At 36.8% G+C, this 12,788-nt stretch overlaps 1 protein-coding gene across 15 annotated transcripts in view; it reads right to left on the bottom strand.

Annotated features, from left to right (window-relative positions):
* Positions 1 to 2,137: 2,137 nt before the first annotated feature.
* The window catches only part of LOC125658411 (5-hydroxytryptamine receptor 1-like), a 141,670-nt gene continuing 131,019 nt past the window's right edge, over positions 2,138 to 12,788 (bottom strand). For all 15 annotated transcript variants that reach the window (XM_056148627.1, XM_048889658.2, XM_056148628.1 and 12 more), the window contains one exon: positions 2,138 to 6,953. In XM_056148627.1, the coding sequence (XP_056004602.1) occupies positions 4,428 to 5,879 (1,452 nt within the window). In that variant the 5' untranslated portion in view covers positions 5,880 to 6,953 and the 3' untranslated portion in view covers positions 2,138 to 4,427. The remainder of the gene's footprint in view (positions 6,954 to 12,788) is intronic.

Here is a 12,788-nt window from a genome sequence, read left to right as displayed (position 1 = left end):
AAAAGATGATATTGATATTCCCTCAAGAATCTCGATGGTGAGGCGTTTTATTGGATTATAGTCCTCTATACACACGTAGTATCTGTATAATGCTGACAGAATAATCATGTTTGTGATGAGACTGTGTGGTTTATACATTATATTCCACTATACACACGTAGTATCTGTATAATGTTGACAGAATAATCATGTTTGTGATGAGACTGTGTGGTTTATACATTATATTTCACTATACACACGTAGTATCTGTATAATGCTGACAGGGTAATCATGTTTGTGATGAGACTGTGTGGTTTATACATTATATTCCACTATACACACGTAGTATCTGTATAATGCTGACAGAATAATCATGTTTGTGATGAGACTGTGTGGTTTATACATTATATTCCACTATACACACGTAGTATCTGTATAATGCTGACAGGGTAATCATGTTCGTGATGAGACTGTGTGGTTTATACATTATTGTGCAATAAATTGTACAGTTACTAAATTCAATATATTTACACAGTTGTCTAGGCGCTCCCTTCGCAATCCCAAGGTCCCGGGTTTGATTCTGGATCACAGCGCCGCGTGAGATCTTAGCGAGATTAGAAATGAAAGTTACGGGTCTTTCGGACATGATCTTAATAATGAAGGTTGTGTGCAACAGTAGGCGTTGACATAATAACGAACCCTTAATGCTAAGGCCTTTGGTATCATGGATTGTTCTCTTTGACCCATAGATGTTATATTCCGAAATTGGTTGAAATTAGTTCAGGCCTTGCAGAGAAGAATTTATATTATGATATTTCACATACATCTAGATAAGTGAGATATTCTTGAATGGGACGGAAAAAACGCGCGCGTGCGTGCGTATACATGTATGTGATTAACTATACTTTGCTTTTGTTTATACAACCTTGTTTTGTTATGCATATATATGTATTTGCTGTTTAATATATTTGTTGTTGTATTTGTGTTCTGTTTACATAGAAGGTCCTCAGAGGTGATGTTGTACTTTTGTATATAATGTTCACAAAATAAAGTGTATAGCTTATAACTTTATACATGTATGGTCTTCTGCTGGCGTTAAAATCCTTTATCAATGAAAGTGTAGGATGTGACAACATGACAAGAATTCATCATCGAAAGCATGTTAATCTTGGTTTTCTATTTGCCTATATGGTTGAGCAGTCTTTTTGGTCACGTGGTGCTCGGAGGTTTGGTTTCACTGGTCATGAGTGCAACACCAGGATGGGCTGAAGTAGGTATAATAATAATAATACATTAACGGCAAACTGACAACTCAACTGTATGACAAACGGGATGATTTCAGCTTCTCCATCGTCAACTTCCCACATTTATGTAGCAATATTCCATTTTCACCTGCATATGGTGTTTATATATCTCAACTGATTCGATATGCAAGAGCTTGTTCTGGGTATAGTCAGTTTTTAAATCGAGGTAAGCTACTGACAAACAAGTTGATGGTACAGGGATTTCAACAGTCTCGATTGAAGTCAGCATTTCGCAAATTCTATGGTCGTTATAACGATCTAGTTCGTCAATACAACCTCGCATTGGGTCAAATGCTGTCTGACGTGTTTCATACCGATTGTTAAGCCGTTCTTGGCAAACTGATTTGACTGCGGATAACTCCGTTTACCTGATCAGGATATGGGGCTCACGGCGGGTGTGACCGGTCAACAGGGGATGCTTACTCCTCCTAGGCACCTGATCCCACCTCTGGTGTGTCCAGGGGTCCGTGTTTGCCCAACTATCTATTTTGTATTGCTTGTAGGAGTTATGAGATTGATCACTGTTCGTTATCTTCACCTTGCATTAGGCATTTCAATGTTGTAACATGTTGATTTTTCAATATTGTTTCTAAAGTTTTCAGTTTGAAAAATACTATTTCAACGTGAAAAAAAATTGTGTTGCAAGTGTAACATTGTGTGAATACATTTATTTTTGAGGATTCAATTTTAGAATATGATGTGGCATCTTCAGCTTGGGACTACTTTTGATTTGTCAACATTGAAACCATTATTTCACTTTTTCTCAAAGTTGAAACACTTTGCATGACTTCTATCATAAAAATTCTCACGATCAGCTCAATTCAGCTGTAGCAATAAACACGCTAACGCTTCTACATATTTTAATAGTTTTATTTCAATATTTTGGCGCAACAAATATTTATTCATTAAATGCATTTGTTTTGTACAAAAGCACTCACATCTTATAGTTCAGCACAATGAACGACTGCGGGAGAATCAAGTGAATCAATTAATGTGGAAATCAATGAAATAATTTCATAAGACACAAAAAGACCAGTTTCAGTAGTTGCCTCATAGTAGACATGGTGACAAATCTAAGCAACAAGTAAAATGGACTGAATATTAGATATAAAGAGAATAGTATTTTCGATACCGAATTATTAAACATTAATTGAAGGTAATAACTTATTTGAACATCTGAAATCAAAGACAATTTAAATAAAGATTATTTATAAAACATAACGTGATAGTTTGGACCTTATAAAAGGAAGATTTTTAATGTCGCTAAACACATTTTTAAAATGCATGTGAGTATTTTGGGCATTGGATTCAGTCCTGGCACTGCCTAAATTTAAGGTACATATATTTCTAACACGTGTTACAACCAAAACATTCGATAACAATGCTTACTAAACATAGCAAGCACTGAAGTTGGAACGCACAACAAAAATGGAATACTTCATTTTATGAATACGGAACGACGGATTTCAGGATCATCTCCAATCGCAACAACATAAATATAAATACTATGTACAATATTTACAATAAAATATATTATGCTTGGGGGGAAAATGTTTTCTACAAATAGAATATAAATAATCAATAAATAATGAGCTTTCTCGAATTTGACAATGGAACAAGAAATATTGATGTGATTGACTATGAATATCTCAGCAGTTTAAAACTCATGTGATAGCAGTGGACCAAGATATACGTATCTGCTATACTATTGCTACCATCATCTTATTGTGTGTAGCAGCCATGATATTGCTATAATGCATTTAAAAAACATTAAAAACAAACACTTGAGCATTATGTTTAATAACCACTGACACCCCCCCCCCCCAGGATTTCTACAAATTCATCCCTACTTTAAAAAGCCATCGTTACTCATCCCATCCTTTACTGCGATGCAGTCTTAAAGTAATTAATCTTATATACTGTTGGCTCGACAGAATTGAACATGGTTAACCTTACACAAGAATTTTTCATCAATTGAAATCTGGTAGTCAGACGTTGTTAAAAGACTCGCTAAATTTGGAAGAAAATCCGCTTAAAAGAAATAGCAAGGGATTTTGGGATACCCCATTAAGATATCACCACCGCGTCCCCCTCTCTGCTAGCAGGATTCAATTTGGCCTAATTTTGGTTTAAATAATTCTTCTATTATTCAAGTCACATGAATGAAACTGGGTGACAAAAAAAACTGAGGTAAAATAAATTATTACTAAAATATTTGTAAATCATTATTTGTATTGTTGTTCATTGTAGACTAAATTAACTTTAAATAGCCAAATCCTGTCGGGATTGTAAAAGATAAAGTTGCCTTGAAAAGACTTTATTGCTACGAAATCTAATCCCTTAATCTACTGGCGTCGTTCTTTAACAACAGACTAGGACCAATTCTATGACTATATAGGAAGGTTATGGTCTTAATTTACTTGTTTTATTTAAGTAGTAAATACCTCGAGTGCAAATTGAAACAGTAGCACTCCTTAAGTGGCTTAAACAGATTTTTGAATATTACTTTTATGTGTTCGAGGTTATATTCTTGTTTTGAAGATGTGAAAACAAGAGAATTTTTTTTTGGTTAAATGGCTTTACACCACAGATGTATTTCAAAAGAGGTTTTAATGGAAGAACGCCAGCCCTATCCAGACAAATTACAGCTTTCTACTAATTAAGACTTAAAACTATTTAACATGTAATGGACTCTAAACCTTCAGTGAAGACACCGCATGCCAGAAAAATCACTTACTTTCATACCAACATATATATTTCCTCAATAAGAAATGATAAATATTGCAAAAATATCAATGTCTGTGTATTTCGAATGTAAAATGATTCGTAATATAAATGCACTCCAAGTTTCTAATGGCAAATCTCTTGTCATGGTTAATCTCAAATGTCGAGGAAACTTCTTACTCAACATTTAACAACTCGTACATATATCTGCAATTTGGCAAGTTCACGTAACAACTACTTATATCACAGATATCAAAGAGAGGTTACTCTGCAGGAGAATTCCAATCTTACACACTGTCAGTAAATAACAACAGCTCTCGCTACCCAACCACTGCTTCGGCAAATGCATTGTGGACGTAAATTGAACTCCAATATATAAACATGTCCTATTTATACGGTATAATGAACTGTTAACCATTATTAAACAACGCTCTCCCTGTCTTTATCGCAATTATCGGCACTGCCATTTCCGATATACACGTTCGTTACCCCTTGGCTATCATATCGCACAACAGTGTCTGTGACAGGTTTTAGACTGTCCCGAAATGTTGTGTCTCGTAACGTTGTAGGTTCACCGTACTGTTCGGCGTAACTTTCCGATCGGATCCGAATATTAATTTTACGACATCTGCAACAGAGGATTTCTATGAATGGAGTTCGGAACTCTCTGTTGAATCGGGCATAAATCAAAGGGTTCAAAAATGAATTAAAATAACCTAACCAGTTAAAAATGCTCATTAAACTTCCTGGAATGGAACAGTTCTCCTCATGAATACCACAAACTGGTCGGATGACGGCAAGAATAAAAAATGGCAACCAACAGGCGGTGAAACCACCCATAATGACCCCTAACGTTTTTATTGCCCGTCTCTCCTTATGAGAAGAGTGTTTGCTACTGCGACTTAACAATGACTTCACAGTGAATCTCCTACGGTTATTGTTCCTATGGTTGGCTATCATATCTAACATGCTTTCCTCTTCCTCCTTTGAACTTTTCTTACTAGAGTTATCACCACAACCACCATTTTTGAGAATACCGTTTGGATGTGTTCCATAGTCACTTTCCTTGCTATGCCGTGGGGTACGGTAAGACGGTAGATAGAGAATTTCAGCGCCTCTGTCAATACTACCAGGCTGAGATTTAATTTCCTTTTTTGCAAGACGCGAAGATACCCGCCAAATGCGAAAGTACACAAATATCATCGCCATCAACGGAATATAAAAGGACAGAAGAGTTGCATAGATTTGGTATCCTATTTCTTGACTTATTAAGCAAGCGTAAGGCGGCCTTTCTGACTTCCATCCCAATAAGGGTGGAATTGAAATCACAACGGATAAAATCCACACACTAGCAATCATAACAGCCATCCTTCGAGGTGTACGCTTCATTGCATACTTAAACGGCCGCGTTATCACGAGGTATCTGTCGACACTTATCATGCACAGATTCAAAATAGAAGCGGTACACAAAATCACATCCAGTGACGTAAAAATATCACACACAATATCTCCTAGAGGCCAGTGACCCGCTGCTTCACCCGTGGCGGCAAATGGCATGACTAAAACAGCTACCAACAGGTCAGATACGGCTAAGGATAAAATCAGAAGATTAGATGGAGTCTGAAGTCGTTTCACCAAAGCTACGGCCATGCATACCAAAGAATTTCCTATGATGGTACCAATCATCATTAATATGAGAAAGAATAACATAATCGCCTGTTCCCATGGTGTGTACGGGGATTCGGGTCTTCCTGCTGTTGTTTCCTGTGGTGGAGGAAATTCGGTAGTACTAAAATTTGCAACAGATAAATTTGAGACAGAATACACAATGGACGTGTTGGTATCGATAGAAGGAAAAGTATTCTCTTCCATTCTCTGCGTTCTTAATTCTTAAGATAACCTAAAATTGCACGGTATCAAATGCTTGTGATTGCATTTTCATTGACTGCCATTATATCACAGTATGTTTCGCTTCCATTTGACACTTCATACAGTTTGAGAAGTTACATGATTGACGGACAATTTCATCTGTAACCAGGCACTGTAATAGTGTCCAATGGGACTCGGTCGCTGATGATGACAACGTATGCAATCTCCTGTGAATGCGAATTTCCTCGAAAATCAATACAAAGAAGAAAATTTAATCCTTATATCTGCTCCTTTAGGTGATAAAATTTACGGTATATCCATGCAAATATCACTCATAATGGGCTGCAAATGCATCGGGGTGAACACTCCATCTTAACATAAACTATCCCTTTTCTCTAAAGGACATCTTTTTTGGAATTGTTTCCTCACATAAGGTCTCTTTCGGAATTATGTTTGAGAAGATTTACCTAAATCCATATACTGAGGACACGTTTTCGAAAACATTTTTGAGCATACAGTCCACATGCCCGGTGCAATCCACACCAAATGGTCTGCAATACAATACCGCTATCTTCATTCCTTGTCCAGTATATCTTCACTTTGTATCGGTATGTTATTTGCGAGTTGTATTTCACAGGAAAAAATCATGAGATCTAGCGAGTAATCTGGTCTATAACGGCTAATCTTTGTAGGAATTGAACTTTCCAACCTTGGCAATAGTTGCCATAATTCTTGTTTATTGTGAACCTTTCTTAAATTCCATTAATCCACTTGAACTTTCTCAGTTGACAGACCGCTGGGTTTTTATGAATTATAAGTCTTAAATATACCGTAAATCTTGTACTTAAAAGATATTTTTTCTCTTCTACTGAAGGCCGCTGGAAGACACTTTTGTATGATGAAAAATCCAATATATTTCTTTATATATCGCCACGGAGCACGGTGAATGTAATTTAATATCGCAAGAAATAAGTTCAGTTCAATAAAATCAAACGTGAAGACATATCCTCGCTATTTGATTGGTTGGTATGTTGATTTGATTAATTATCTGCGCCAATGACATCATCTTCTCATCATCTGAAAATACAAAATGGAAATGTCGTTACGATATAGAGTAATCAAATCTAATAGACACTGATGAATAAATAAAAGCATCGTTGGGAACCCAATGCAACAAATTATTGCTTATGTCATTAACATCTGCTTGACCCTTTGTTACGACTTTTGTTGCCCAAAGATACTTCTTCATTTTTTTTTTTACATGCCTGTGACAGATGTCCGCGAATATGTTATTTGCCACGTGATTAAGAAGCCTTTCTCTATGCAAGAACGGTCACTCTATTAGCGTGATATTATATAGTGCTGTCATTTCGAGGCCATTACACAAAGATTTTAAGGATTATACCTGTCTTTATTTCACACCTTTTAAAAGTATGTATAGTTGTTCAAACAGACATTGTCATTGTTGCACGTGTACAATATACACGGGTGTGCCAGTATTATTTCTGATTCAATGAATTAATGTACCCCTTCTATGTGATAAATATACTTCTAATTGTTTAATAAAAGAATTTACCCAAAATGTATTCTCTTTAGAGAAGTCGAAAGGCATAGCCATCATCGACTTCTCTTCGCAAGCATTCATGTTTTGATTCTGGAAAACGTGTAAATGCCGGAGTCGGTGACGGGTTATGCTTTGACCGACTTTTCGACTCAGATGTGCCTGGATTTACGCAATAGACAAGTTGTTTTCAAACATTTAACAGCAATGCATAAAACCGTCACAAGGAAATCAAAATTTATTTGCTATTAATCCATTTTCTACATGTCCCCTGTCCCGGGTTTACGTTAACTGGTCTTGGGAGCTGTCACAATAGGGGACCAGTTAAGAGAAAAGCAGGCTGACGTAATCATAGTTGTGATTTAAACCCAGGACAGGGACATGTTGAAAATGGATTAAAAGCAAGTAAATTTTGATTTCCTTGTGACGGTTTTGTGCATTGCTGTTAAATGTTTGAAAACAACTTGTCTATTGCGTAAATCCGGGCACATCTGAATCGAAAAGTCGGTCGAAGCATAAACTGTCACCGACTCCGGCATTTACACGTTTTCCAGAATGAAAACATGAATGCTTGCGAAGAGAAGTCGATGAAGGCTATGCCTCTCGACTTCTCTAAAGAGAATACCCAAAATGCAATATGTAACTACGAAATGTTACGACGTATGAAGGTTTGATTGATTGATTTTTGCTGTTTTTCGCCACACACAACAATTTTTCAGTTATATGGTGGCGCCCAGTTTTTATTGGTGGAAGAGAGAACCCAGATACAATGCACCTGGGAAGAGACCACCGACCGAGTTAACTGGGAAACTTTCTCACTTACCGGCGCGAGCGTGATTCGAACCCGCGCCAACCAGAGGTGAGAGGCCGTGTGAGTTTGAGCTCGATGCTCTAACCACTCCGCCACGGAGGCCCTCTGTATGAAGGTTTGAAAAAAAACAACCCCAAAAAAACCCCGATATTTCTTTTCCCATGTAAAAACCAATATTTCTTTTCCACATAACGCATTGTATGGTTTAAATATAGAATTTCATATTTTAAGTCAACTGAGTACAATCAAATAAATCACATTGTATCGTAATTGGGCATCGTCCGCCGTCTCGATAACACCAATTCTTTTCAAATTTGGTATGATGCATCTATGATGCATCTTTGGAACAATGAAGCGCATAAATTGTAAATTTCACGACCCCTGGGCCTTATGGGTGGGGGTACAAACTACTACAAATTGAGTAATTTTCAAAAATCGTCTTTACAACCGCACATATGTACAAAAAATTAAATGCATAGTGATATAGTGCTGGAAGGCCTTCTACCAAAATTGTAAATTTCATGATCCTCGTGGTAGAGGGCAGGGTCGAACTTGTGTATAGTATGTGTAAATGATTTAAAAGACATCTTTAATGCTATTGACACTAAATTGCAACTAAATGGGTATTTAGAATCGGCTGGTATTCCTTGACCAAAATCATAAGTTTCATGGTCCCAGGGGTAGGGGTTTTGGTAACACGATGGGGTATTTGTTAACAATTGAACAATTTTAACTTCTTTTCTCGATAACTACCCTTCCAATTCTTTTCAAATTTAGCATGAGGCATATTTATGATCAAGGTGAAATAAATTGTACATTTCAGGACTCCAGCACCCCAGCTTTAGGGACGGGGCAAAATCTGCCATATATTTCTTAATTTTTAAAAGTCATCTTCTGTAAAATCGCACATCTGTAAGAAAAACTAAATGCATAGTGATGTAGAGCAGGAAAACCTTTAAAAAGATTGTAAATTTCATGATCCACGGGGTAGAGATTCTGACAGCAGGGCGGAGCCAAACTTGGTGTATAATGTTTATGTGTAAAACATTTTAGAAAACATCCGCTTTAATGTTATTGATACTAAATTGCAACTAAATGTATATTTTGAATGAGCAGACAGTCCTTTACCAAACTTGCTTAAGTTTCATGATCCCAGGGGTAGGGGGTTTGGTATCAGTTTGGGGCTATAAATAATGGTCAGTGATTGAACATTTTGAACTTCTTGATAACTAACATTCCATTCTTGTTTTCAAATTTGGTATGAAGCATCGGTGGGACAAGGATGACATAAGATGTACATTTTAGGGCTTCTGCACCTCTGGGTCTGTAGGGGCGAGGTGAAAACTGACAAACATTGACCAATATTCAAAATTCTTTTCTACAAAAACTACATCCCAGTTGTAGGGGATTTGGTTCCGGGAGAGGGGCCAAAATACCATAGCGATTATTGTCTATATCTTTTGAAAGACTTGTTTTGCTGATACGGTATAAAAACTAAATGCAATAAAGTATGTTCCAAAATTGTGAATTTCGCAATCCCAGAAATTTGACTCTATCATGGGTCCAATTTAGTCATATCGTGTTAATGTTACATATATTAAGTTATGAAAAGCCTTTCATCAGTAAAAGCACTATCGAGGCATCGAAGTTTTAAGAACGCATCTTGTTTTATACTGTTGCTGAATATTAGAATTGGATTAGGTACGCAGAACAGGAATTTCCCTCCTAGATTTCTTAGTCCTTGGGTTTATTGGTACAGGTATCTGATAAGGCCTGTGGGCCCCTTGTTTGGTGCGTAGTGCTCATATTCATATATAATTTTACTTGTGTTTTTCCCCGTTGAAAATGAAGAATTATGTTAATATTCACATCTAATATTCACATCAAAATTGGTACCGTATAAGTTTTACATCTTGATACGATTTGCAGGGGTGACAATTTAACTTATGTTTAATAAATCATTTTCTCGATTCAATTGTTAATTTTTAATATAAAAAACTGACACCTTCAATATCACTGATATATATATATATATATATATATATATATATATATATATATATATATATATATATATATATATATAGAAGGCAATACATATATCAAAGTAATGGGAAGCTATAAGCATTCAGTTAATGTAAATAAATTCAAACAGCACGAATTAATATCAACATATAAATATCTCTACAACTAATTTGGTCAAATATTTATTTGTTCAAATTAAAAACCCCTGTAATGTATAAAGCTGGGATTTATATTTTAAATACCTCGTTACTCAAGACAAATCATACGGAAACTGGTTAAACCGAAGCAGCAATATCACGTCCGAGTGCGTCTTTATATAGGCATGTATTAAAAATAAATATCGGTGTTATTATACCCCCCGCAACTTGGGTATACTGGAATCAGGTTGTCCGTCTGTCTGTCCGTCCGTCCGTCCGTCCGTCTGTAGACGCAATGGTTTCCGGACTCTAAAGCATTATCCTTTCCACCTACCGTCACCATATCATATATATGGACTACCCATGGGATGAAGATGTTCCCTATCGATTTTGGGGTCAAAAGGTCAAAGGTCAAGCGCACTGGACATCGAAGTAGCAATATGGTTTCCGGGCTCTAAAGCGTTATCCTTTCCACCTACAGTCACCATATCATACATATGGACTACCCATGGGATGAAGATGTTCCCTATCGATTTTGGGGTCAAAAGGTCAAAGGTCAAGCGCACTGGATATCGAAGTAGCAATATGGTTTCCGGGCTCTAAAACGTTATCCTTTCCACCTACAGTCACCATATCATACATATGGACTACCCATGGGATGAAGATGTTCCCTATTGATTTTGGGGTCAAAAGATCAAAGGTCAAGCGCACTGGACATCGAAGTAGCAATATGGTTTCTGGGCTCTAAAGCGTTATCCTTTCCACCTACAGTCACCATATCATACATATGGACTACCCATGGGATGAAGATGTTCCCTATCGATTTTGGGGTCAAAAGGTCAAAGGTCACGCGCACTGGATATCGAAGTAGCAATATGGTTTCCGGGCTCTAAAGCGTTATCCTTTCCACCTACAGTCACCATATCTTACATATGGACTACCCATGGGATGAAGGTGTTCCCTATCGATTTTGGGGTCAAAAGGTCAAAGGTCACGCGCACTGGACATCGAAGTAGCAATATGGTTCGGTTTGTCATGCCATTTGTTTTTTACACTCAGAAAAGAGGTAGTTTATACCTATTACTAACACCCTTTGGGAGATTGGGGTAAGCGGGGGGTATTCTTAGTGAGCATTGCTCACAGTACCTCTTGTTATCATCTAGTGCAAAAGAGGTCAATGAAATTAGTACAAGAAACACTTAAATTTGCAGAATGCTGTTTGGTATTATATATACATCATTAATAGTCAATCTCCCATATAAAGCGCATTACTGTGTAATAGACAACATTGGTTTACTATAGCAAATCAACATGTTCACTATAGTTCACCAGAGTATCAAAAGTGTGAATAAAAGTTTTACTACAGTAACTTATACCAGATTTAGTCTAATTATCAGGTTTTCTATGATACACTGTACATTCCCGTGGGGATTCGGGTTAAAAGTCGTAAGAGACGACTAAATGGGGCGGTCCTTCGGATGAGACCGCAGAAACCGAAGTCCCGTGTCACAGCAGATGTGTCAAAATAAAGATCCCTCCCTGCTGAAAGGCCGTAAGCGTCGAGCATAGGTCTAAATTTTGCAGCTCTTTACCGGCATTGGTAACGTCTCCATGAGTGAAATATTGAAACAATATTCAATCAATCTATAATACATGTTGTTGTAGTTTACGTGAGTGGTTGTTGAGAGGCCAACTACAGCAGGTCTGTTCACAGTCTAGCTGTAATCAAATAAACAACTGATAACTGTACCAGATTAATTAAATATAGATATTGAACATTGTGATGCTTGACTGTAAAAATGTCAAGAATATGCCAAACTAGAAAACAAAATGTATATAAAAACAAATAATGTTCGCTTGAAACATATTGTTTATGGATAGGCTAGTCAATAACGCCTCACGAACAGCCGGAGAAACCGTCCATGTCGTTATCAAAACGTGTCACCAGACTTCACAAATCTCATTGTTTTCTTACAGAAATCATATACAATATGTTAGTTAATATGGTAATGTATTGAGATAAGAACTCTCACCAAAGAGAACTTGGAGTTTCACCTTGAACTACATACTATTGACAGCTATTGAACGTCTCAACAGATGGTACATGTACCATATATTACCTAATGAAATCATTAAATTAATGTCAGATAAGCAGCACTGAAAGACGTCTAGGGCATCGGGGAGAGTGATCACTTACATCTTCTCCGCATTAAGACATCATCTACTCTGTTTAAAATGCACATGGGGGGAAACTGTTCTTTTGATATATATACTCAGATATGATATCTTAGACTGTATATCGTCAAATTTTGTAAAGAGCAAAAACACTTCAAAGAGAAAAAAGACTTAAATATGCGTGTGTCTTGACGAAAAAGATG

This window comes from Ostrea edulis, chromosome 9 (genome assembly GCF_947568905.1).
Source record: "Ostrea edulis chromosome 9, xbOstEdul1.1, whole genome shotgun sequence".
Taxonomy (NCBI): domain Eukaryota; kingdom Metazoa; phylum Mollusca; class Bivalvia; order Ostreida; family Ostreidae; genus Ostrea; species Ostrea edulis.
This window is presented reverse-complemented; position numbering and strand designations above follow the sequence as displayed.